The sequence below is a fragment of the Penicillium chrysogenum genome (genome assembly GCF_028827035.1).
Source record: "Penicillium chrysogenum strain IBT 35668 chromosome Unknown utg000004l_segment0_segment0, whole genome shotgun sequence".
In the NCBI taxonomy this organism is placed as follows: domain Eukaryota; kingdom Fungi; phylum Ascomycota; class Eurotiomycetes; order Eurotiales; family Aspergillaceae; genus Penicillium; species Penicillium chrysogenum.
Window position 1 is genome coordinate 780,353 of NW_026622752.1, and position 25,319 is coordinate 805,671.

Sequence of the window (25,319 nt, forward strand, 5' to 3'; positions counted from 1 at the left end):
CGCTTGAGCTGCATTCTTCATTTACATATACAAGAGTTGACAGCGCCAGCCTATGGGTAGGGCCGGGGGAAGGAATGCCCAAGGATCGCATGGTTAGCTCGACTCAATAATTGGATCTTCGAATAAAGAACAATCAATATATTATATCATCTAGCTCTCGAACCATGCACTTGCTTTAATTTCCCATGTTGCGCTCGGTGTAAAGACCACCGAGCGGACATCACAACATGACATTGCGGAGAAAATCGACTGCGGGGAAAAAACTAGGTTGAGTGGGACATGCAGTAGAACTGTCAGTTCCAGAGCCTTCTGAGTGCTTATAGTGCCGGGCCTTGCCAGAATCCTGCAAGCATCAACATCATTTGCCCTGGAACTTCCACCAATCGCCAATATGCAGTGAAGCTTCCCAAATTCTACTATTGCGATACTTAATCTTGCCATTTTCGCAACTCTATATTTTACACTTCTTTGGTGTCTTGCTACGGTATACGGATATCTCTTTCTTCGCTCGACCAACAATGGCACATCTATACTGGCCTAGTGTGGTATTGATTCTTTGGTCTCTCTTCTCGCTATCTACTGCAGACACTTGCTGGCGTGAGACTACTTGCTCTGGACCTACAAACACTGCATTCAGCGGGCCATGGGAAAAGAACATATACGCACCGGCATCGCGGACAGTACGACCGGCCTCAACCTTATCAGAATTGAAAACGAACGCTGTTACAGACCCCTCACATCCATACAAAACAACATTATACGGAAACGGGTCAATTATCGTGTTTGACTTCGGTATTGAAGTTGGCGGCATCGTCCATCTGGACTATACCTCCACCGGCAGCGGAGCTCTGGGACTGGCGTTCACAGAAGCCAAAAATGGGATTGGAGAGTGGTCGGACTCGTCAAGCGCTCTATATCATGACGGCGCTTTGTATGCGAATATTTCATCAACTGGAAAGGGTACATATGTCATGCCAGACAAATACCTGCGTGGTGGATTCCGGTACTTGACGGTCTTCTTGCTCACAGATGATTCAACCAGTGTTCAGATTGAAGATCTGACCTTAGAGCTTGCGTTTAAGCCCACTTGGGCAAACCTCAGAGCTTACCAGGGGTACTTCCATTGCAGTGATGAGCTTTTGAATCGCATCTGGTATAGCGGTGCATATACCCTGCAAACGAATGAGGTCCCCGTGGACACTGGCCGCGTTACCAAGGGTGTCACATCTGGGTGGGTAAACAATGGGACTCTCGGGCCGGGAGACACGATTATTGTTGATGGCGCAAAGCGAGATCGTGCGGTTTGGCCCGGTGATATGGGAATTGCCGTTCCTTCCGCCTTTGTGAGTCTGGGAGACCTGGAAAGTGTAAAGAGCGCTTTGCAGATCATGTACAACACCCAGGTGAGTTCCAATGTTCTGTTGTTCGTTCTATTTCGGTATATATCTAACAGTTTTGGGGTAGAACAAGACAACAGGTGCATTTGATGAGTCGGGGCCTCCGTTGAGCCAAAAGGGCTCAGACACATATCACATGTGGTCTATGATTGGCACCTATAAATACGTGCTTTATACCAATGATACAGACTTCTTATTTAAGAACTGGGCCAGTTACCAGCACGCCATGGAATATATATATGGAAAGGTGACTTACCCCAGCGGGCTTTTGAATGTAACAGGCACGCGAGACTGGGCGAGATGGCAGCAAGGGTATAATAACTCGGAAGCGCAGATGATGTATGTTGCGAATCCCTCATGCAGAAGGCTTCCTAGCTAACTAACACATTCTAGTCTCTACCATACGCTACAGGCAGGGGCATCTCTCGCTTTGTGGGCTGGAGACTCAACCAATCTATCAAGCATATGGAGTTCCCAGGCCGCCAATCTCAAAAAAGCAATCAACACCTATTGCTGGGACGAGTCGTACGGCGCATTTAAGGACAATGCAACCAATACCTCTCTTCATCCACAGGATGCTAACAGCATGGCGATTATGTTTGGTGTTGTAAATGAAGAGCGCACAGCCAGCATTTCCGAGAAGCTGCTCAAGAATTGGACCCCCATAGGGGCCGTAGCTCCTGAATTGCCAGAGAACATTGCGTCATTCATATCCTCTTTCGAGATCCAAAGTCACTTTATTGCCCGCGAACCTGCACGCGCACTGGATCTCATTCGTCGCAGCTGGGGCTGGTACATCAACAACCCGAATGGCACAGAGAGCACTGTGATTGAGGGCTATCTACAGAACGGGACTTTCGGGTATCGGATGGACCGCGGGTATGGCTATGATCCATCATATGTCTCACATGCACATGGCTGGTCCTCCGGCCCGACCTCTGCATTGACAGAGTATGTTGTCGGTCTTTCTGTGGTCTCGCCGCTAGGATTGACGTGGAAAATTGCGCCCCAATTTGGAGATCTGGAATTTGCCGAGGCTGGCTTTGTCACCTCTCTTGGGAAGTTTCAAGCGTCTTGGATTTTGAATTCGAGTGGATATGTGTTGACTTTCTCAGTGCCAAAGGGTACTGATGGGAGAGTCACTTTGCCCTATGTCACCGCGTCGAAGAAGCCTTCGATTACTATTGATGGTGACCAGTTGATGAGAGGAGTGGCTTATGTTGATGGTGCTGCAACTGTTGAAGTTACCGGTGGCTCTCACGAGGTTGTTGTCACATAAATAATTAACATGCCCTAGACTCATTCAATTTTTGTTCAAGTCTCTAATTTCCAGTTTCCAATTAGCTTTGGCGGTCCTAACGATCCATATATCTGCACTAGACATGTAGACATCCTGACTACCTGGAGTTCTTCCAACTCCAAATACAATGTCCAACACGTCCTTTATTTTACAGATTTTAACCATAATCCTGATTGAATATAGGCCTTGAGAGCCTCTCGCAATTGATTGATAAGCAGAACCCCCACACCCCACATTTTGCGATATATATACGCTTGTGCCGTCTTTAGGGCTGCACCGTCGACAACTTCTTCACTTCTCACAGCAAAGCTATACTACCATGTCTCTCGCCAAGAACATTCTCTTATTCGGCGCAACAGGCACCATTGGCTCATTCATCCTGGACGCCATCCTGACCGAGCGCTCCCAATTCGGCCGCGTCGCCATCTTCACTTCCCCGCACACAGCCGAGGCAAAAGCCTCGCAGCTGAATAAGCTGAAAGAGCAAGGCGTAGAAGTAATTGTGGGTAATGTCGAAGATGAGAATGACGTGAAAGCAGCATACGAAGGTACGAAGCCCTTCATACCGTGACATAATGACACAATGACCTCCCTCAAACATGACCCTTTTCCCACGAAAGTAAAGACTAACCACTAAGTCAAACAGGAATCGACACGGTGATTTCAGCCCTGGGCCGCAATGCCCTGGCCCAACAGATCCCCCTCATTAGACTCGCGGCTGCCAGCCCCACTGTGAAATGGTTCCTGCCTTCCGAGTACGGCACGGATATCAAGTACGGGCCGGCTTCAGCGAACGAGAAGCCGCACCAGTTGAAGTTGAAGGTGCGCGCCTATCTCGAAGATGAGATCTCGCGTGACGACCTCGCCTATTCGTATGTGGTCACTGGCCCATTCGCGGAGATGTATCTGAATCTCGTGCCTGGAATGGAGGAGGCTGGTGGGTGGGATGTTAAAGGCCGGAGGGCAGTCTTGTTAGGTGAGGAGGGGAAGGGAGAGGTTAGTTTGACGACGATGACAGAGTAAGATTCCTTTTCCGTTTCGTGTTTGGTGTTTGTCTCGTTGGGATGGACGGAATTTTGACTGACTATTCCGCTAGTGTTGGAACTCTCGTCTTGAACACTCTGCTTCATGCTACGGCCGAGACGCGCAACGCTGCCTTGTGTGTTAATTCGTTTACTACGGGCCCCGACCAGATTCAGGCAGAATTTGAGCGCCAGCTTGGTGGTCAGCCGTGGGATGTGTCTCGCACATCACTGGCGAAGTTGCGCGAGGCGGAGGCCGCGGCGTGGGACGCCGGAAATCCGGCAGCTACTGTGTTGACTTTGCGTCGGATCTGGGGTGAAGGCGGGACGCTGTATTCAGAGCGGGCTAACGGACTGATTGGGGAACCGAAAATGATGGGGTTGGAGGAGGTGGTTGCTAATGAGATCCAGAGGGTATCGAAGTTGTAGATAGCTTGCCTTAATTTTGATTTAACATATACTAGTTAGCTCACATAGCAAACATCGACATTTGGTCTACATGGACATCGCGCACACTGTGGAATCCGACGTCTAAGGCTCATGGCATTCGTACGTAGGAGCTAAGAATTAAAGAAACGTGTCGGGGGTTCAGGTAACTTCAGATTTCACATGACCGAGGGGAATGATTTGGGAAATAATAAAAAGGGGAAAAAGCTCTGCCGGATATAGAACAAAAAAAGGTCTGAGCTTTATTGGAAGAACTTGCGCACTCTCTCCTGGCTGGCCGGGTCCACAGAAGCCAGAATCTGGTCTGCATTTGCGCCGGTCACTGCCACCAGCTGCTTGGCGGATGTGGCCACCCGGGCAGCGGTCTGGCCCTGCAGGGTAGCCGCCTCGAGAGCCTGCACGATGAAACCGAAGACACGGTCAGCCTTGGCAAAGACAGCCGGGTTTTGCCTGGTAAATAAAATATTAGCATCAAAATATCACAGGGGGTGAATCAGGAAAACCTACTGGTCAATCAACTGTGCAATAAAGGAATAGGCATAGGGAGCAGCCTCCTCGTCATAGGTAATGGGCAAAGTCTCGATCCAGTTGGTCACGACATCCTGGGGCGCCTGGACCTTGGATGGGTTGTAGTGCAGGATCTTGGCAATACTGGCAGATGCATTCTCGGTCGCGAACACATTCTCCTCTGTGCGGGACTGCGCATGCTGTGTAACCTGGAACAAGCTGGGGAGGCTGGCTGCCACAAAGTCGCTCCAGGCGGCACCACCCTTCTGTGCGGCCACGCCCACTCCGTACGCCGCTGCCTGACGGTTGGCGGCGTTCTCGTCTCGCAGACCTGAAGCCAAGGGCTGCATGATATGGTCCTTAAATGCCCACGACTCTTCGCCACAGAATTCAAGCACGTCATCCATGATGCAAAGTGCCCACTGCCGTTGTGTCGGGTCTTGGCTTGTGATAAAAGCGTCGTAGAATGGAATCAATTGCTGCCACGTCGGCAGGAACGAGTTGCCCTGGCTCTTAAAGATGGTGTGGAATGCCTTGTTCATATCGCTCAATAGGTTTTGATCGTCCTCCACGGCGTACTCGAAGTCCAGGTTCTCCTCGTCACCATCCTCGAGCTCGGCCTGCTCCTCCAAACGTTGCTTCACGCGCATCTGGTAGTCCTCAAGGGTCGACTTCGCTGATTCAATGAACGCCTGCAAGTGCTGGGGGGTGAGGGAGTTTCTGCCAACCACCTCTACTGACTCGTAGAAGCACTGGTACATCTCAGCCAAGGTGTCAACTGTCGGCTCAGCGCTAAGGACCTCGATGATCTTCTCTGCAACCTTGTTCCACATTTCGGCGAAGCCCGGCGACTGGCCACCGTGTGCCTTCTTGTAGGAGTTCAGTAGCTGGGGGATTAGCTTGGCAGCTGACACGCGAACGGGGTCGTGGAAGAAAAAGGCAAGGCCAGGGACGGCAATCTTCTCCATGGTCTCCAGGACGTAGGGCTCGAAGTTCTGCTCGAGAATTTGGGCGTAGATCGTGATCAATTCGATAGCAGTATTCTTGTCTTCAAGAGCACTCGTCTTGATACCGATAATCTTGCCCTTGAGCGGCACCAGCTCCCAGCCCTCATCTTGCTCAACCTGCTCGATTTGATCCTCGTCATCCAGCAGCTGAATATCGGCCTTGGCCGCAGCCACGGTTAGAAGAGGCGGCATAACACCGGGGAGATAAGGCACGAAGTCTTGGCCCAAGACGCGGCACATGCGGCCCCAGCAGTGGAGGAGGTACTGTGACTGTGGGTCGTCGGCGTCGACAATGTTTTGTTGGATGTGGCCGAGAATCTGAACAAGGTTCAGGGCATCTTGACCCATCTTTTCCTTGCCAACGGCCAGTGCGATCAGAGTAGCACACTCCATGGCCTTGGCACGAAGAAGGCGGTACTCCTTACCCTGTTCCTCCTTGAGGACATTGAGCAAAAGAGGCATCAGAGTAGTATAGTACTGATCGAAGGCGGCCTCGGCCGAATCGGCAATAGTGGCAATAGTGGACAGCGCTTGCTCCTGCAGATAACGCTTAGGGCTGCGCAACAGTTCCAGGAGATGGCTGAGAAGGTTTCCGAGGTATGGCTCCAATGTGCTACGCTCTGCCTCCTCGCAGAAGTTGACCAGAGCGGCCGCAGCGTGGGACTGCACACGCGGCTCGGTAGAGGCGAGAACGGGAATGATGTTAGTGAGGACAATCTCGTGATACTTCTCTTGCATGGTACCGGCAAAGTCGGTACTCATTTGACCGAGGGCGTTGCAGCCTGCATAGCGGACTCGGGGGTGGGGGTCTTGGAGGGCAGGAACAACAAGGGCTAGAACTTGGTCCAGCTCACCGACCATCAGGTCGCGACAACCTTCAGAGATGGCGGAAATGGCCATCAAGGCAGCATGGCGGTCGCGCCAGTTGGTAGAGGACATCATGCGAGGAATCCAAGAGAATGCGGGCTGGAGGATGGCCTGTCCACCCAGCTTGTTGGCGAGACGATCCATGCACTGCTCACCGGCGATGTGGTTAAGGTCGTTCTCTTCAGGCTCAAGCTGTTACTAGTCAGTGGCATGTCAATTATAGCGAGAGAACTGCAAACTCTTACATCTTCTGACGCGTTCCACTCCTCCGCATCGTCGTCATCCGCACCGACATCAGTCATCAGACTCAGACATTGTGTGACCATTTCCTGTGCGAACTCCGGCTCCTTCTTGCACATATTCGGGGCATAATCGGCAAAGGTAGCCATCAACTCGAGAGCGTTCTGGCGCACCTGGTCACTGAGCTCCTTGTCGCCAACGACACTAATGCTGAACTTAACCAAGTTGTTGAACATAGGCTTGAACATTTTCGGGCTGATCTCGGCCAATTCAACCAGGGCGAGCAGGGCCGAGGATAGCTCCTCGCTCTCAGAGGACTCCTTGAGGGGAGGAAGGATGTTAAGAAGGTCTGGCATGAGGCCGAAGAATTTGGGCTGGGACTTTTTGGAGATCGACCGGAACAACGAAGCGAAGGCTTCCATAGCGGAAATCCGCACCTAATAGAAAGGTCAAAATTGAGGTCGAAGGGTATAGCCAGACGCCGACATACGGAGATATTATCATCCTTGAAACCCTTGGTAAAGACTTCCACCACAGCGTCTTCGTGCTGCTTCTCAATGATACCGGGGGTGGTCGTAAACACACGGTATGCGGTTTCCCGAACGCCCGAGTCAGGGCTTTGGCTTGCTTGGAAGAGAACGCCGAGGAGTTCAGGCCACTGTTCGTCTAAAAGCCACAGGTGAAATCGTCAGAACCAAGAGTCCTCATTTCGTCAAGGGTACTTCGAATCGCATACCATTATCGGTGTATTGCCGAGCCACCTCAGCCAGCGTGTCTCCAATCTTCTTGCGTACATCGGTGACAGTCTCACTGGTCAGACAGACAACCAGCTTCTCACGAATGGCGATTCGCTGCTCGCTGGGGAGGCTCGAGAAAATCTCCTTGTTGTCACCTGTGGCGGGATCCTTTCGGGTTTTTGTTGCGATTCTTCGGAAAAGCACAGCGGCGAAAGCACGCGTCTGGCAAGTAAGGATTCCCTGTTAGCTTTTACCCCAAATCATAGCGAAATTGGGCCTTTGGTTCGGTCATAGGTCGTCTGCAGCACCCCTCCTTTGAAGTAACCGCACCCCTGGAGTCCAGTGGAACTTACTATTGTATCCGTTGCACCCCCAAGCTGTTCCGCCAATCCCATCAATAAGACGTCTGGTCGGTTCTGAACCCAGTCATTGTTAAGCTGGTCTTCCGCCTGTGATCTGACGGCATTGTCGGGTGTGCCCAAGGCGCTGAGCAGCTGAGAAAGCGCGGTGTGGATTTCGGGAGGTAGGAGGGACATGTTGGGCGTGTCTGTTCCCAAGTTCCAGACGATCCAAGCAACCCAGTTCTTTCAACCCTCGTAGAAGTGATTTGGTGGGGATAGAGGGGTGGAACGAAGGAGAGGAGTTTTGTTTTTGGTGGGGCGGGGAGAGGGAAAAAAGAAGAATTTCTGATTAGGAGAGCGATAGATGGATAGGCCCTTGGGGAAGAAGAATGGAAGTGCCAGTCCAATAACACCACAAGAGGAAAAGTGATTCAACAGAGAATGTCGAGGTCTTCAGATCGGATTCGTTCTCGACAAAAAAAAAAAAAAAAAAAAGAAAAAGCAAATTAACTGTACGAATAATCCAAGGAAACCTACAGTGACGATAATCGGATCTGGGCGCTAAACCAGAAGCAGTAATTTCAGGCCACAAGGCCAAACCAAAGCAGACATAGGTAAATATGAAGAACTGAAACATCGTTGATCCAGTCAAAGACTTGCTTATTTTGGATGCGACCACAGTGACGAATATATGGAGGCGTCAGATCAAAGTCTATCTCGGACAATTATTTGCATTGAAGGCTAAACTAAGGCCGCAACTGCTCAGCGACACGGAATATTGATATTAGAAAAAAGGCGGGTATGCAACACTCCGGAAAGGAAAAGAATCTACTACGCTATCTCAGGGTGCTTGATATCCAAGTTGAATGGGACGAAGGCAAGTATTTGGAGAGAAAAAGAGGGTTTCGGGAATGGACCAAAGGCCAAAGAATTTTTACCGGCCACTGGGGCGGCTGAGAATGAAGACACCTGCAATGACTGCAGCCAATGTAACGATGGCACCAGGAAGCAGCAAGTCATTGGGGACACCGGCAATCAATTGCTCCTCCGGCGCGTGTGCAGGCACGGCTTGCTGCTGCGGCAGGGCCTTGCTCACGGGGGATTCTTGTGATGCAGATTCCTCAACAACGCTTTGCTCTTCAATAGGAGTCACAATCTTAACATGCTGGGGTTCAACCGGCGCAGGAATGGGTGGCTGGGCGGGGTCGTGGACAAACAAATTGACCTTGTCGCGGTGAGTACGGCGTGCCAGATCGATGGCATCCGTCATATCCTGATCCGTGGTGATGGAGACGGTATCACCCTCGTTATCCATATAGCTGAGCGCATATCCAGTGTTGCTCAGCCGACCTTCTTCAACGGTAGGTTCGCCACCAACAGCCTCGACTTCCTTGCCAAGTTTCGCAGTAACTTGCGACACAAGGTCGGTAACGCCGTTGGTGGTAAGGACGTTCACACGGTGCACTCGACCACCAGGGGCCTTGAACTTGAAGGGGAACGGAGTAGGAGCAGCTGGTTCTGCTGGGTGGTGCTGAGAAATAACCTCAGAATGCTCATCACCGTGGTGCGATGCTGAGTCGTTGGGAAGGAGACTGTTGTCGTAACCTGAGCGAGCGAGGTCAGGGCTCATAACTGAGCGGTGTGGGGTATTCAGTTGCTGGCTGTGGCCGCCAGAGACCATAGAGTCTGACTCGTGATCCATCGATAACCAAAATTTGTTCCATGCGGGGCCCTCGTCATCCTGAGTTGACATAGTGTTGATCTGAATACATCAGTTAGAATGGTTACATGTTATATCTGTTACTACCAAACATACCTGTTCAAGAGTGGCATAGGTAAGCTTCAACACATCCACCATGCCGACAATTTCACCACCCTCGTTCATAACGGGCAGGTTGAGATAGTGGCCATCTGTTGTAGGGTTAGCATATTATGATTTTAATTGCAGACCGAAATGACTGACCATGCATCTTGCGAAGCGCAGCTTGGATGCTCATATCCGACGGGGCGAAATCGGGGTGAGGAGTCATGACACGGACGACACTGCAAGTAGAAGGGTCGAGGCCAGGAGCAATAACGCGAAGAACAATATCTTTGCTAGTGAAGATGCCAGTGATTGAGCCTTGGTCCTGGACGAGCAGAGCAGTAGTGTGGTTTTCCTTCATCAGAGCCGCAGCGTCCTTAACGGTGGTGCGGACCGAGACAGTGACTGGCGGCAAGCCATCCAAGACAGTCTCAAGGGTAGGACCCGACATCTTGGATCGCAAGGCCTCCACATATTGAATGACTTGCTGGGGCTGGCTGGAGCCAAGCTCTGTCTGCACACCTTCCAGCGCATCGTACAGCTTACGAGATGAACTGTATGCACGCTCCAACTTTTCCATAGCATCGTAGAAGCACTTGGTAATATCCAAAACACCAGAGATATCCTGGTTCTCGTCCATGACCGGCAAATGTCTGAATCCCTTCCGCACCATAAGATCGAGCGCGTCGGTAGCACTAGTGTCCGTTCTCGCGCACAGCGGGTTCTTGGTCATGATCTCAGCGACGGAGACCTCTCGCGCCTTCAGGCCCAGTCCGACGACGCGGAACGCCAGATCCTTGGCAGTGAAAATACCCGCGATGCGCTCATTATCGTCGGTGACCAACACGCAGTCCTCTCTCTTGGCGGCCATAAGCTGAGCGGCCTCTGCGATGCTCATCGAGGGCTTTATCTGGAGGGCCTGGCTGGGCTTCAGGGCAAGCACGGTGCCGGGAGGGGCTTTGCGGGAGTTCCTGGATTTTGCCGGAGCATTCCTCTTTTTGCTGAGGTCGGCCTCCATTTTGCGGCGGATAGCCTTTTGTCGGGGTTAGCTAAAAGCAAAAGCTCAAATTGAGCATCAGGAGACCACTCCCGCGGGCTGCCATGACGTACCTCATCACGTTTCGACTGGTTCTGTCGCTGTCTGCTACTTGCGGCGCTCATTGTGCCACTCCCGACGTCGCTGGAGGGTGTATTGTTTGTAGTAGAAGATTCTGGCCTGGGTCGGGGGATGTGGGAAGCACTGGGATCGTTTCCGAAGTCGGGCAGCCTTCCTCTCCCGATGGTCTGATTGGGCTTTCCCCGAAAAGTACCTGTGGCCGACATAATAATGCCGAGAGGGGAAAGTCTCAATAAAAATGTGAGATAAAGGAAGGGAGATGACACAAACAAAACAAGGATGTCAAGTTGTGAGACTGGTTTGGGAGAAAAAGCAAGGAGAATTCCTGGGAAGGGGAAGAAAAAGGGCAGTTCAATCGTCGATCCCAAACAGGGGTGTTTCTTTCGTTAGTCGGGGATGAGGAGCCATAAACACTGAGTGACACGGTACGATCCGGGCGCTAGTCCCAATTAGGTGGACATACTCCTCGTGACTCTTTACACGTGATTCACGTGATCCCCGAGATACCGTCGCCTTATATTCGAGGCACCAACCCCGTGACCCATCTCGCTTAAGGGCTTAGGGCTACCCGCACAACGGAATCCAATCCATCCCGAAAGAGACTTTGTGTGAGCGAGCTTCGACAACCCACTCCCGACAAGTCAACCGTACGCTACCTCCCCCCTTTCATCTACAGACCAGCACCTGACAATCCACAGAACAAACCGTCAAAATGGTCAAGAAGAGGGCGAACAAGTAAGACCAACAAATCCCCCCTCTCGGCGAGCCAGTATCCCATTCGACATCTCCGCAATGACGCCGACGGAAGCGCACACGACATACATCTCCAAATACATCGAAAATCGCGACCTACGCACATTGCCGGACAATAAGAATGGGAGACTGGATTTCGATTGATTCGCAACTAAAAGGGGCACGGTAACTAATTGATTTGATAGCGGCCGCAACAAGAATGGCCGCGGCCACGTCAAGCCTGTGCGTTGCTCCAACTGCGCTCGCTGCACCCCCAAGGACAAGGCCATCAAGCGCTTCACCATCCGCAACATGGTCGAGTCCGCCGCCATCCGTACGTTACCACTCTCCCGATATCTCGAATCTACGACAAGATCTCAGATATATGACTGCGACCCATTCGAGGACTTTCAGACGAACCAGTGCAACTAACGACTTCCGCTTTACAGGTGATATCTCCGAGGCTTCCGTCTTCGCTGAGTACTCTGTCCCCAAGATGTACTTGAAGCTCCAGTACTGTGTGTCCTGCGCTATCCACGGCAAGATTGTCCGGTACGTTTCCACCGATTCCTCTCGATACCCAATCGCATCTCCATATACTAATTACTCGTCAACAGTGTCCGTTCCCGCGAAGGCCGCCGCAACCGTGCTCCCCCTCCCCGTATTCGCTTCAACAAGGACGGCAAGAAGCTCCAGCCCCCTACTGCCGCCAAGGCTCTGTAAGGAGATGGATGTCGCATGACGAACAAAATAAAATGGAACTAGTTTGAAATAAATTCTTTTATTTTGTCTTCACTCTTCGCATTGGTGTTCTTCTCGACCGGATCGCAGGGGTTGATGCTCGGTCCCGAAACCGCCGGCCTGCTCCTACACTGAGGATGAAAAAGATGGCACCAATTGTGCGATGAAGGCAGGTTGGATGTCTCTTTAGCATTGTGACGTTTATGAGCCCCTTGACGACGGCTTGTTATGACTGGGAGGAAGTATGGTTCAAGTCCAAATGAGGACTGAGAAAATATCAAAAATTCCTACAAAACACGATCGCATGACGTAGAAGCATCTAGTAGTATTGCTGGGTATCTTGCTAAGTACAAAATTCACGGGTACAAGTAACCCTTCTCAAAATAGTTCCCATACATGTCTACTGTTCCGGTCCGTACCTTTGGCACTGGGTTCCGCACGATCTTCACCTCGCCCTTCCAATGACCTTCGACATAATGTGATAAAGAAATATGGGGCGATGATGGCATAAGTAGACCGGAAGCACCCGTGCCAAGCGTGCTTCGCCGTTCTCTCTCACGACGAACCACTCGCTCATACTCAGCCTTCTTGCCGCGACGAAAAGCCGCAAGCTCTGCCACAAGGTCAATCATTGAGGCCTGGCATTGTTGCTTTCTGTCTTCAGCAGTCATTGGTGGACCGGGGGTCTGGGGACTTCGCGGAAGGTGACGCCCAAGTCGAGGTGAATCGGGAGAATGTAACGTGTCATCCTCCAAGGGCATAAGCGAGACCTTTTCGTTAAGCACAGCCATTGGAAAGTATTTGCCGGGATCATTTTCAGGGACTCCACACTCCTCTTCACCGAAGAAGCTGAAATCATTGGCGGCTGCAGACCAAAGATTCTCCGAGTCGCGATCACCCGTGCTTGAATGGCCGGTGGCATTATATTGGTTTGCGGGTTTCCACGAGGTCAGTTTGGTGCTATCGACAGGTGTGATTTCGAGAATTAGACGCCGCAAGCCAAAGAGAGATCGTGATCGCTGCTGCTCGGCTTGCATGCGCGCTCGCCCTGGTGGGAGGGAATAGTCTGATCCTGCTTGTAGAGTTGCTAGCAATGCTTCGTTTGAGCAGGCAGTAATGAACCGAGTGAGCGCAGAGAGTATCGACGAGTTCGGCGTTACATGCGAAGGTACATCTGTCAGCACCAAAGATTCCATGTGAGGAATATGTGATGGGTGTAGGTAAGGGAACCAGCTTTCTTTCCCTCCTTGGAGTGGGATTGATTGGTTACGTGGCCGCTTTGACAACAATTCCTGTACTTTTTGTTCAAGAGAATCGTTTGTTGAGATTGGAGAGCTGCATTGCAGGGTTGCCTGGAGAGAGAAATCCGTTGCAAGCTTGTCGCAGTCTAAAGACATTGAAATAGATGGCAAGGTGCTTCCTTCGGTCTGCTCTGTATTCCAGGTGCCCGTCCTAGAGACAGCAAAGGCCGTACCTCCATTGGCGCTACTGTGTATAGGGATTGGTTGTACAACCTCCGGAGCGAAAGCCGGTCCACGCCTGACCGACGGTGTAGGCTCATCCTCGTGGGCTGTCAACATCTGGGAGGTCTTTAGCCCTTTTGTCGTTGAATATGAGCCAGTTGACTCGGTCGTTGATGTATCCGCAAGTTCAAAGACAGGTCTTGTCTCTTCGGATAACTCATAAACTTGCTGGGAGGCATCCAGCTCGAATTGCTCGACCTCGCGGGGGGCTCTCTTGTGCTGAAAGCTCTGGAAGAAACTCATCATCGGACACAGCATCTTGAGTTTGTGGTTGGCCTGTGAGCACAGCATGATGCGCTCGTAGATAGGTCAGGTTGTCCCCTGCGATCTTACCCAACACTGGGACTAGCGTCTCGGCTCCGGGATACTCCTCCTTCCCATAAGGGTGTGTATGATGTGCCTTATCTGGGGGTTTTATGGTTCCGAAATCCAGAGCGTGTAGCCGGGACAAGCGAAGAAGACTGGCTACAGCTTCCAGAGATATTCGATTGCCAGTGATATAAAGATGCGTAATTCCCATATATGGCAAGTCTTCAACCCATGGATGGAATAAAACAGGCTGAGCAAGAAGCTTCGCAAACTGCTCATCCAAGTCTGGCCGTTTGAAGAAGTCCGAATCAGACTCATTGATTGCAGAGTGCGAGAATGGGTCTGGCGAAGCCGTGGCCGGTCTTGGACTTTGCTGCCTTTCCCTCTCACTTGTCGGGAGAAAGGATTTCTGTAGCAGGGAGCAAATTGCAATGTCAGTGAGCATGTTGTCTCTCAAATCCAAACAACGAACTCGTTGCCCAATGGCATCGGCTAGAAATTCGGCGTCATTGTCCTTTAGCCCAATGCCACGCAACTTAAGTACCCGAAGAAATGGCATTTGAGCTAGTGTGGACAGTACATTGCGATCTCGTGCTGGAGTGGTGTACGAAAGATCCAGGTAGGTCAATACCGGAAACAAGAGGAGCGTCTGCGCAAGGCTTGCGGAGGTAGTATTGGGCTCACGCTCAGCCAGCAAGAGCCGTATATTATAGTGGCTGGATCTCTCGTTGGTTTTCAATGCTGTCATGGCATGGTGATCAAAGAAAGGCAACTTGGAGACCATCAGACACTGAAGACATGGCAGGCATTCGAGAATGTCCCTCAACCAGCCCGGTCGCGGACCACCATATATCTCTGAGAGAGCGGGTGGGAGATGAATAGTATGGGTCAACGCCCGCACCTCTTGTCGGGCGTATTTGAGTGTTCTTCGGAATCGAGTGAGAGCCACTGTGTGGTCGGGTTAGGTATTGCTTTTTGAGCAACATCGGTGTTGTTCCAAAAGTTACTTACCATATACTGCATCATTATCTGTACCAAAATGAGATGCAGGATCACCCCAGAGGAAGGGCATAAATAGACCATGCCATCTATGGCAGACTAAAGATGCAGCGCATAAGTCGCTGGAAGGGATATAGCGAGCAATAATTGTCCAAGCATCTCTATCCGTTGCAGATTCATAAGACGGAGGAATGAGATCCATTTTCAGTGTGTCGCTGAATTCTCGATCAAAAACATCGTGGATTTACGAAAGATGGTAGAAATCGCATGTGGGAGTTTGGCCCCATGAGTTCGTTGCCCGACTCAGCCACAAAGTCTTACTGCATCCTCTTGGGATATACCATTGATCTCAGGATTCCGACTCTTCTTGCTTCATATTATTCCTCTTATTTTGGCACTTCTGCCCTGGAGGTTATCTATTGAAAGTCATGACTGTTTAATTTCGAGGCCACCAGATATGACGTCACCGAACAAAGCAACTATATGAACAGGCGGGGCATAGCTAAAGGGGGCTCTCTAGAAAAGACCCATTGCGCCATTTCCACCCAGGGCTGGAAAGCCCAATTGTCTATGGAAAGCATCCTGGAATGCCGAGTCTTGCGATGAACCAGATGTAGCCCACGCACCCCGCTCAACAAGATCGATCTTGCGCAGCCTGGCTTGAAGCAACGCGCATGTATCAGCCCAGGCACAAACATTGCCTGCAAGTCCTTCAAACAGACTGTAGGGCTCATCAGGCATGCGATAATCTTTGTCGGAAGATGTAGGCGAGGTGTTGTATGGCTTAGTCTCACGTGCATGCAACATGAATGCAAGTGCCCTCGAGAGGAAGAAGTCACTAGTGAGCTCCTGGCTCATTTCAACATTCGGAAGAGTTGATATTTTATTGCGCTGGAGATAAGCTGTCCGGGTATCGTTCAAAGTATCCGAGTGGTATTCAAAACAATCATGGAGCAGGAGCCAAGCCCATGCATTGCCAGTCACGCCGTGACACAAACTGCCTCCCTTAGAAAGAAGACCTTCTTCCCACACACGCTGAGTGCCCATGTATATGGCTTGGTCCCAACTTGGATCCCAGTGGGCGCGGGTTAAGGATTCGTTTTTCAAGGCAGCTCCTAGGAGAATCAACAGTCCAGGGCTGCCGTGACACAGCTGGACTAGTTCCGAGGAGCGCTGGCTGGAACTATATGGAGGTAGTGTCATTGGGAGGTGGCCATTGGTATCTCCAGATAGCTTGCAGAGTGCAGTGATAGTGCCACCAATCACGGGAAGATAGTCCGTAAGCTCTTCGGGCTTACACGAAAGCAGGATGGTTAGAATACCGGCTGTATCACATATTCACATTAGCTTTTGTAAAGCCCAAATAATCCCCTGCAAACTTACTTATTCCGTGGACCCTATACATCGCCTGTTAGCGATTTCATACGATATAAGATGTTAGAGATGCACTTACGCCCCGAAACAGTAATGACCCTCCATCCATGCATACATCAATGGATGTGCGTCTTGGGCTCCATTCTTTTCTGTGTATTCCTTGGATCCTTGTCGCCCGGCATCGACAATCACTCGGATCAACTCAGGAATTGCCTCCAGCACAGGCGAGAGGAGTTCCTGCGTCTCTTGAGCAAAGTTATGAGCACGAACGTTCAAAAGGACCCAAAGAAGGCCTGCTCGGCCAAACAGCATCTCATCTCCACCCATTTTCCGGTCATCATGGGTAACAAGAGGCTCGTTCTTTAGTGCCCACTGCATGGCCTCGTGGAGGCAAGCGATATCCTCCTTTGCGATGCTGACATTGGCGCTATCTTGCCAATTATTCTTTGCGAGACTACCTAAAACGCGCAGAGTGACGGCAGTGACAGGCGAAGATGAGCCAATTGGAGACAATCGGGAGGCTAGCAGAGGAGTGTCGGGAAGGCTTGATGGAATCCGTTGCAGTGCGTAACGACGATAGTCAAGAGAGGCAGCTTTGGGATCCTCTAGCACCGAGGACTGATAATCTAGACGTAGGAATGCCAGAGCAATTCCTTAATCGGGTGGTTAGATGGTTATGGGGTTGAGATGTGGGACTAGATTTCGAAATACCGGGGAAAGCTCTAAATATGCCATTTGGGCCCCATGTTTCAGGCAAAGGAGTGTTCTCCTGTATCAACTCGGCACCATTGTGAACGGCAATACGAAGCTTTTCAAGGCTCTCGAAAAGAGTGGTCGTATTGATTGATAGCGGGGTCAAAGTATTCTCGAAGTATTGCGGACGCTCTGCCATGGCGGAGGCTCTATATAGTTATAGGCTGAATATGCTAAGATATGGCGTGATATGTAGAAAGAAAGCCCAGTTATGCAGGTCTGAGAACTTTTGCTGACCAGGGCGACCGCTTCCTGCATCGTAAAACGTACGGACGGCTCAGCTGGCCCCAGACACAAATTCGAGCATCTTCCCCACCATGCTATTATGCAGCATAAGATGAGACCATAGAGAGACCATATATTGGATCCACCGAAACTCAGCTACACCAAAAATCCGCCCGCAATACAAAACATGCATATGATACTTCTAAGGTTACGTATATCAAGCCTGAAACTAGACACGTTGAGAAACATATACATGAGCGGTACGCCAGAGGCCATTTTCTATCATTTTTACACCACAGTATGTGACCTGAGAAATCAGGCATGGATATAGATCCATGAGAAATAATATTACCTAAGCATATATGAGTCAGCAAGGACCACGACTTCTCAACTTGCGTTGCGGCCATTCCGGACTCGAGAATACTCACGCGGTCCTCGAAGTGCGATCGAGGGCTTCCTTCTAGAAGCAGTCCAGAATGTCAGTGAACAGACCCCTGTTGAATCCAGTTCCTCGTAGCCATTGCTTTCGTTGTTATTCTTGTATTCACCTATGAGGTTTTGTGGTGCAAAGATACTCTGCAATAGAATGTATCCAACTAACAATGTCAAATAGTCGTGTGATTACCAGAGGGCCTCACCATGTCTGAAGTTCATGGAGATTCAGAGCTCGTTCCATCGGGCCCTGATCTAGATTATCCGCTTGCTCTGGCCCCGAGACAAGTAACTTTGAGAGATCGCGTTACGGTTGCGACCCTGGTCCCTTTTGCATCAGCAGAGGAAGTACCTCGAGCCCTGATGAAGTATCTCTCCGATCAATTCAACAAAGAAATCGAAAAGGGAGATACATACGCTATGACAGAGCCCATTCCATTGGCTCAGTTCGGGCGATATTGGTTTTCGAACTTTGGTGTGGTCATGCTTACTGGCGATATCGAGAGTGCAGAACAGACACATGCGATGGACCGTGCTGGAGCCAACTGGACCAAGATCTGTCTAGGTGGCTTTCACATCCGGCCTAATTACCCTGGTCGTAGTAGTCATGTCTGCAATGGCACGTTCATTGTCACCGATGCTGCTCGAAACAAGGGCGTGGGTAGATTGATGGGCGAATCCTATCTAGAGTGGGCACCTCGACTAGTGAGTTCTTCGCCGCAATCACTCCAAGTGAGCTTCGAATTAACGTCTCCTAGGGATACACATATGCCGTCTTCAACTTGGTATATGAGTCCAACGTTGCATCATGTCGCCTGTGGGATTCCCTTGGCTTCAAACGGATTGGCAGAGTCCCCGGTGGAGGCAGTATCAAATCTCAACCCGGAGAGTTTGTGGATGCGATTATCTACGGCAGAGGCCTCAGTTTGGATGGCGAGGACTCTGTGTCCCAGGATCGTTTTGAAAAAATCCGTTATTATTTGAAGCATGGGAAGTACCCCCGTGGTGCAGATCGGGCCGAAAAGAGTCGACTTCGCAGTGCGGCGACCCATTATAAACTTCTTGGCGGAGAGGATGGGGAGCCCGAGAGGCTGATGCTGAAGGATAAAGAGGTGGTGTCGGACCCGCAGCAGCAGTACGATATCGCCCAAGAAGTTCATCTCAAGCAACACGCCGGAATCAACAAAACTACAGCAGCTATTGCGATCAAATACCATTGGGTACGAATTAAAGAGACTGTCAATCGTGTGATTCGAGACTGCCCACAATGCAAAGAGACTCTCAAGTCGCCCCCCATACCAGGTACCAAAGATGATGATAAATCACCCTCGGAAACAATGTCTGGCATGGATATGAATAGCACAATGGAGCAACCCCCGAAGGAACCGGTCAATGACCCGCAGGCGATGGACGAAGCACCCGATGAGCCCCCCAGTTACAACCCTCTTATGCACCAACCCATTCCTGCAGCCATGCCCGGCACAGTCCACCCCATGGCTGGGTTCGCGCCCATGCCTCTCGATCCCCAGATTATGCAGCTGCAGCAACAGCTACGACGCTACCAACAACAGAACCCTATGGCGGGCCAGTTCGCCCCCGGGCCGCACAATCTCGGCATGTCAAGCTTTGACGATGCAATGCGCTACCATACAGCTAGCAATGCCTATCAAATGATGGTAGATGACGGCTCGGACCCCTTTCGACAAGACGTGCTTGGGCTTGTGAACCCACCCGCACACGAGTTACAGCATGATGCTGAATTACTCGCTAAGTTCGAGTATGGAAATCCCTCAGACGGGAATTATGACTTTACGTGAACAAGCCTCTTATCTCGGTTTTTCATTTCGGGGCGTTACTTTATTTCGGAATTTGTCTTAACCCTACTTTTCTTTCTCTTGTTCTATTGGCGTCAAGGCATCGGTCTGCTGATACTCCACCACTTATTGTGCCGTGGACAGTGAAACAAGCTTTATGCTGCATACACTATGCTTCTTTTTCGGTACATTATTCGAATAAGATACCTCACTATATAGAACTCAGGAACTCTAGATTCAATATAAAATGTGTACATCTCTTTAAATGCGTAGGGTTGAGGAGCCCTGATCATTGATTGGTCACCGCCTTGCGCGACTGGGGGCCTTTTGGGGAACAGGAGCTCTGGGAAATTTTGGCAGATCAACCCCTCCGACCTTTCGACTCAACATACCCCTTTTCTTATTTCTTTTATTTTTTTATTGAACGGTTTCGTGTCAGAATACCGATCTAATCATGGCCTTCAACGGCCAAACCCCCACGATTGTCGTGTTGAAGGAGGGTATGTGTTGTCTCCAGTGCGGGCAGTTTTGTTGGTGGGATTCTGTAACCTATGCTAACTACTGCTACTTCGAAATCTACAGGCACAGATGCTTCTCAGGGAAAGGGTCAGATTATCTCCAACATCAACGCCTGTGTCGCAGTGCAAGGAACAGTCAAGAGCACTCTCGGTCCTTACGGTGGTGATCTCCTGCTTGTGGATGCCAACGGCAGACAGACAATTACAAACGATGGAGCCACAGTGATGAAGGTGCGTCTTGCTATTGATGCAAAATTTATGACCGGATGGAGTTGGTGATTCTGACTTCTGTGTATTTGGTAGCTTTTGGATATCGTGCACCCCGCCGCCCGCATTCTTACGGATATCGCTCGGTCCCAAGATGCCGAAGTCGGCGACGGAACAACCTCCGTGGTTGTCCTGGCTGGTGAGATTCTGAAGGAGGTACGAGACCTCGTTGAGCAGGGTGTCAGCTCGCAGACCATCATCAAGGGTCTGCGGAGGGCAAGTGCCATGGCAGTCAACAAGGTTAAGGAGATTGCAGTGGACATGATGGATGCTTCAGTCAGCCAGGAGAAGAAGGTCGAGACACTAAGACGGTTAGCCGCAACAGCCATGAACAGCAAGCTTATCAAGCGGAATTCGGACTTCTTCACAAAGAGTGAGGATCCCTACCCAGTGGTTGCAATTTTGCTCCCAAGGCTGACGAGATGGTATCATAGTGGTTGTGGATGCGGTACTTTCGCTGGACCAGGATGACCTCAACGAGAGGTTGATCGGTGTCAAGAAGGTTACCGGTGGTGGTCTCCAGGATTCGCTTTTCGTCGACGGTGTGGCTTTCAAGAAGACCTTCTCCTACGCCGGTTTCGAGCAGCAGCCCAAACACTTCGAGAACCCTAGTATCGTGTGCTTGAACGTTGAGCTGGAACTTAAGAGTGAGAAGGACAATGCGGAAGTCCGTGTCGAGCAGGTCTCGGAATACCAGGCCATCGTCGATGCTGAGTGGCAGATCATCTTCAACAAGCTTGAGGCTATCTACAAGACAGGAGCGAAGGTCGTGCTTAGCAAGCTGCCTATTGGCGATCTTGCCACACAGTACGTGCTTCTTATTTACTATAAGTTACGTGTCTAGACACTAATGATTTGGTTTTCAGGTACTTCGCGGACCGAGACATCTTCTGTGCTGGCCGCGTGGCCTCCGACGACATGGACCGTGTCTGCCAGGCTACCGGAGCTGCAACCCAATCGACTTGCACTGACATCCAGGCGCGCCACCTGGGTACATGTGGTGCATTCGAGGAGCGCCAGATTGGTGGAGAGCGCTTCAACCTGTTCTCCGACTGCCCTCGCGCTAAGACTTGCACTCTCGTTCTGCGTGGTGGTGCCGAGCAATTCATTGCGGAGGTGGAGCGTAGTCTGCACGATGCCATCATGATTGTCAAGCGTGCTCTGCGCAACACCACCATCGTTGCTGGCGGTGGTGCTACTGAAATGGAGTTGTCGAGCTACATGCATGGATTTGCCGACCGTAACGTCCCGCACAAGCAGCAGGCCGTCGTCAAGGCGTTCGCCAAGGCCCTGGAGGTTATTCCCCGCCAATTGTGTGATAACGCTGGCTTCGACGCTACAGATATTCTGAACCGCTTGCGTGTGGAGCACCGCAAGGGTAACACCTGGGCTGGTGTGGACTTCGACAAGGAGGGCGTCCGTGACAACATGGTTGCCTTCGTTTGGGAGCCTAGCCTGGTCAAGGTCAATGCCATTCAGGCCGCAGTGGAGGCTTCTTGCTTGATCCTGAGTGTGGACGAAACGATAAGTAAGTGACCGTTAATTATTTCCACTCTTCATCCTCCACATCATGACTAACCTATCTTTTTTTCTTATCAACAGAGAATGAGGAGTCAGCTCAACCCGGTCAACAGCGCGGTATGCCGCCAGGTGCTGCCCAACGCGCCCTCCGGGGCCGTGGCCGCGGCATGCCTCGACGAGGATAAACGAGTTTGATCAGGACTGGATGATGCTCGATGATATTCCCCCCAAAAAAGAAGGACACCTGCATGATTGAAGGACAAGTGGCTTCAGAGCCGGTGTTTGTGAGATGAATATTGAATATGAAGTACAGGGAGAATAGAAGACGAGTTGGTAGAGATAACCCGACTTAACAACGCAGTCTTTCCAAGTATGTTGTACATACAATATAAACATAGTCCTCATGAAAAGATTCCTCAAAACATGATTAATTACATGCAGGTGAGATCTCATATGCACTTCTAAGGCCGAGCCGATCCGAGCACATGTAATTCTGCAATGGAGCTTGTACCGGTATTCACACGGAGTACTCCGTGCTATTTTGCTTTTCGCTTATTGTATTTGGAATCAATGTCTATTTATGTAGCTCTATTCTAGACCTTTAACCCATTTTACATCTCATTGGCCCATTTCTGACGCCAAGACAGTGCTATTGAACCCCCTTGAGCTGTATGTCGTGCAGAAGAGCGATCGACTTCGTATATCGTGTGTATGGAGTATGATTTATGTTTATTGCTCCTTGTACGGAGTCCGAAGTACAAGATATAAAAGTACAGAGGGAAAATCTCCAAGTATAATGCGAGGCCCAATGACGGGTTCTTGGGCTCCCAGGGGGTTGATCGGGGCTGCCGATGAACCCATGTCAGATATAAAAGTCAAGTCGGAGTACTTTGGGCTTTTTGCTGTGTTTCTTGTCTTTTTTTCTCCTTTTTCTTTTCTATTTCCCCCTCTTCTTTTTATTTTTTGATTGTCGAGTTGCTAATCCAACACAGCCTTACAAGGAAACAGTCCACAGGCCACGAACCTCTTAGTAAGTGGCGAGTTTCCAGTCTGACGATCTCCCAAATATCTCTTAATTTCTTTTAATCCCTCGAATCGTCCGAACTCTTTGGTTTGATCGTATTTTTTGGGACATTTTGCTTTCAAAAATTTACCTTGTTGCACTCTTCAAGGCTTGGCGCCGGACTTCCGATCTGTTTTGCTTTGAATCTCCCCTTCTCCACATTCAACATCGCATTCTGTACTCTACATCTTTACAGTTCGCTTGATTTCTTGGGTGGACTTGGAGAGTTTCTCTGATGTCTTACTATCCACCCTACTCAGGCGCCCCGGGGTACCCCCCGCAGCAGCCGTCATATCCCCCGCAACACCAGTACCCGTACGCTTGCTTATCCCTTTGCTCTATTGAGAGTATGCCCGATAGTCTGACAGAGATTCGATTACAGACAAATGAATCATCACCAGCAGCCATCTTATGGCGGCTATCCCGGCCAGTCCTACCACCAGCAGCCGCACCATCAGCCGCCGCCGCAATCCAACCCGTACGGTTACAGCCATTCGTCCCAGCCATCTCACCAGTCTTACGGCGCGCATCCCCCTCAGCAAGGTTACAATGTATGTTATGATGAATTTTGCGAATATACACGGGATTGACATGTATCAACCATTCCCAGGCTCCGCCATCTGGGTACAACCAGCACCCGCCCTCTCAACCAATGCAAGGAAGACCAGGTTTGCCTACCATTCCCCAAACCACTTCGGCAGTGAAAGCTAATAATGCGCAAATTTAGCCTACGGCCAAAGTGGCGGTCCGGCACCCCCTCCCAGCAATCCCGTCGCCTTCGGTCACGGCGCTCCGCAAGGCTATAACTTCCAATACTCCCGCTGTACAGGCAAGAGAAAGGCCTTGTTGATTGGTATCAATTACTTCGGCCAGAAAGGTCAGCTTCGCGGATGTATCAACGATGTCAAGAACATGTCGACCTACTTGAACCAGAACTTCGGCTATGCTCGCGAGGACATGGTGCTCTTGACCGATGACCAGCAAAACCCAATGAGCCAGCCGACCAAGGCAAACATTCTTCGGGCTATGCACTGGCTGGTCAAGGATGCGCGTCCCAATGACTCGTTGTTCTTCCACTACTCTGGTGAGTAATTTTGCCTCAATCGCTTCGATGGCGGTAGACTAATAAAAACCCAGGCCACGGCGGTCAGACACCCGACTTGGACGGCGACGAAGATGATGGGTATGATGAGGTTATCTACCCGGTGGACTTCCGGGTTGCAGGCCACATCGTTGACGACGAGATGCACCGTATCATGGTGCGGACTCTACAACCGGGAGTCCGGCTGACAGCGATCTTCGATTCCTGCCACTCTGGCTCCGCTCTGGATCTTCCCTACATCTACTCCACCTCCGGTGTGCTCAAGGAGCCCAACCTGGCCAAGGAGGCTGGCCAAGGCCTGCTTGGTGTGGTGTCGGCATACGCGCGTGGTGACATGGGCAGCATGATGTCCACCGCCATGGGCTTCATAAAGAAGGCCACTAAGGGCGACGAAGTGTATGAACGCAACAAGCAAACTAAGACTAGTCCCGCAGATGTCATCATGTGGTCTGGCAGCAAGGACGACCAGACCAGTCAGGATGCCCAGATTGCCGGTCAGGCCACTGGTGCCATGTCCTGGGCTTTCATTGCCGCGCTTCGGAAGAACCCTCAGCAGAGTTATGTTCAGCTTTTGAACAGCATTCGTGACGAGCTCTCGACCAAGTATACCCAGAAGCCACAGCTGAGCTGCAGCCACCCCTTAGGTAAGATTCTCGGGTCACTTGGGCCGTAATCAGATTTTGACAATCTCTACAGATACCGACATCCTTTATGTGATGTAATTGCACTTGGAAATGAAGACAAGGAATGATGCTTGTCTGGCTTTCCATGAAGCATGCTCTTGTGTTTAACGAATCTCCCTGTATGTAATTCCACCCTCGGTGTTGCAGTGATTATTTGGCCTGTGGGTGGTTGGTGCACTATTTGTGATTAATCTTTATGAACCTGTGATTTATCACTATTTATTCTTTGAAAATCAAGTGCAGAATACCTAGGGGATTTTCTTTCCTTGGATTTCGCGTCCCCGTTTTAGTGCTCTCGTCGCTCTTTGTCTAATGAGTAGCATATTCACTAGCACCACTGAGGCTACATGGCTTAAACAGAACAAGGGTTGGCTTAAAGGCCTTAGGGAACGTGCAGAGCTTGTCCATGGCATCGCTACTAATTCCGACAACACCAAGAAACCAGAAGTAATGATTCAAAAGATACTCGCGGGCAAC

General features: G+C 50.6%; 10 protein-coding genes across 10 annotated transcripts; 6 read left to right on the forward strand and 4 right to left on the reverse strand.

Annotated features, from left to right (window-relative positions):
- Positions 1–518: 518 nt before the first annotated feature.
- On the forward strand, positions 519–2,676 carry N7489_006217 (putative alpha-L-rhamnosidase B; the record flags this gene model as incomplete). The annotated part of the gene is made up of 3 exons (XM_056711967.1): positions 519–1,403; positions 1,465–1,736; positions 1,791–2,676. The coding sequence occupies 3 exons, from the start codon at positions 519–521 to the stop codon at positions 2,674–2,676; spliced, it is 2,043 nt and encodes a 680-aa protein (XP_056565682.1).
- A 340-nt stretch (positions 2,677–3,016) lies between these two features.
- N7489_006218 (uncharacterized protein) lies at positions 3,017–4,148 on the forward strand (the record flags this gene model as incomplete). The annotated part of the gene is made up of 3 exons (XM_056711968.1): positions 3,017–3,245; positions 3,344–3,716; positions 3,794–4,148. The coding sequence occupies 3 exons, from the start codon at positions 3,017–3,019 to the stop codon at positions 4,146–4,148; spliced, it is 957 nt and encodes a 318-aa protein (XP_056565683.1).
- Positions 4,149–4,408: 260 nt separating this feature from the next.
- On the reverse strand, positions 4,409–8,060 carry N7489_006219 (nuclear import receptor PSE1; the record flags this gene model as incomplete). The annotated part of the gene is made up of 6 exons (XM_056711969.1): positions 4,409–4,616; positions 4,674–6,739; positions 6,793–7,224; positions 7,278–7,453; positions 7,524–7,746; positions 7,878–8,060. 6 exons carry the CDS (start codon positions 8,058–8,060, stop codon positions 4,409–4,411), a joined length of 3,288 nt encoding a protein of 1,095 aa, XP_056565684.1.
- A 739-nt stretch (positions 8,061–8,799) lies between these two features.
- Positions 8,800–10,992, reverse strand: N7489_006220 (CBS and PB1 domain protein; the record flags this gene model as incomplete). Its single annotated transcript, XM_056711970.1, has 4 exons — positions 8,800–9,627; positions 9,682–9,776; positions 9,829–10,702; positions 10,780–10,992. 4 exons carry the CDS (start codon positions 10,990–10,992, stop codon positions 8,800–8,802), a joined length of 2,010 nt encoding a protein of 669 aa, XP_056565685.1.
- On the forward strand, positions 10,949–12,241 carry N7489_006221 (40S ribosomal eS26 domain-containing protein; the record flags this gene model as incomplete). The annotated part of the gene is made up of 6 exons (XM_056711971.1): positions 10,949–10,951; positions 11,349–11,433; positions 11,485–11,521; positions 11,725–11,852; positions 11,968–12,070; positions 12,136–12,241. 6 exons carry the CDS (start codon positions 10,949–10,951, stop codon positions 12,239–12,241), a joined length of 462 nt encoding a protein of 153 aa, XP_056565686.1.
- Positions 12,242–12,615: 374 nt separating this feature from the next.
- Positions 12,616–15,292, reverse strand: N7489_006222 (uncharacterized protein; the record flags this gene model as incomplete). Its single annotated transcript, XM_056711972.1, has 3 exons — positions 12,616–14,058; positions 14,129–15,039; positions 15,103–15,292. The coding sequence occupies 3 exons, from the start codon at positions 15,290–15,292 to the stop codon at positions 12,616–12,618; spliced, it is 2,544 nt and encodes an 847-aa protein (XP_056565687.1).
- A 314-nt stretch (positions 15,293–15,606) lies between these two features.
- Positions 15,607–17,356, reverse strand: N7489_006223 (lanthionine synthetase C family protein; the record flags this gene model as incomplete). Its single annotated transcript, XM_056711973.1, has 4 exons — positions 15,607–16,415; positions 16,474–16,487; positions 16,544–17,117; positions 17,176–17,356. 4 exons carry the CDS (start codon positions 17,354–17,356, stop codon positions 15,607–15,609), a joined length of 1,578 nt encoding a protein of 525 aa, XP_056565688.1.
- A 725-nt stretch (positions 17,357–18,081) lies between these two features.
- N7489_006224 (putative histone acetyltransferase Spt10) lies at positions 18,082–19,691 on the forward strand (the record flags this gene model as incomplete). The annotated part of the gene is made up of 2 exons (XM_056711974.1): positions 18,082–18,579; positions 18,633–19,691. 2 exons carry the CDS (start codon positions 18,082–18,084, stop codon positions 19,689–19,691), a joined length of 1,557 nt encoding a protein of 518 aa, XP_056565689.1.
- Positions 19,692–20,142: 451 nt separating this feature from the next.
- N7489_006225 (chaperonin-containing T-complex subunit CCT7) lies at positions 20,143–22,179 on the forward strand (the record flags this gene model as incomplete). Its single annotated transcript, XM_056711975.1, has 6 exons — positions 20,143–20,188; positions 20,271–20,437; positions 20,510–20,846; positions 20,908–21,280; positions 21,340–22,001; positions 22,076–22,179. The coding sequence occupies 6 exons, from the start codon at positions 20,143–20,145 to the stop codon at positions 22,177–22,179; spliced, it is 1,689 nt and encodes a 562-aa protein (XP_056565690.1).
- A 1,113-nt stretch (positions 22,180–23,292) lies between these two features.
- On the forward strand, positions 23,293–24,881 carry N7489_006226 (caspase family protein; the record flags this gene model as incomplete). Its single annotated transcript, XM_056711976.1, has 6 exons — positions 23,293–23,372; positions 23,440–23,608; positions 23,668–23,725; positions 23,785–24,141; positions 24,195–24,803; positions 24,856–24,881. 6 exons carry the CDS (start codon positions 23,293–23,295, stop codon positions 24,879–24,881), a joined length of 1,299 nt encoding a protein of 432 aa, XP_056565691.1.
- Between the last annotated feature and the right edge of the window lie 438 nt (positions 24,882–25,319).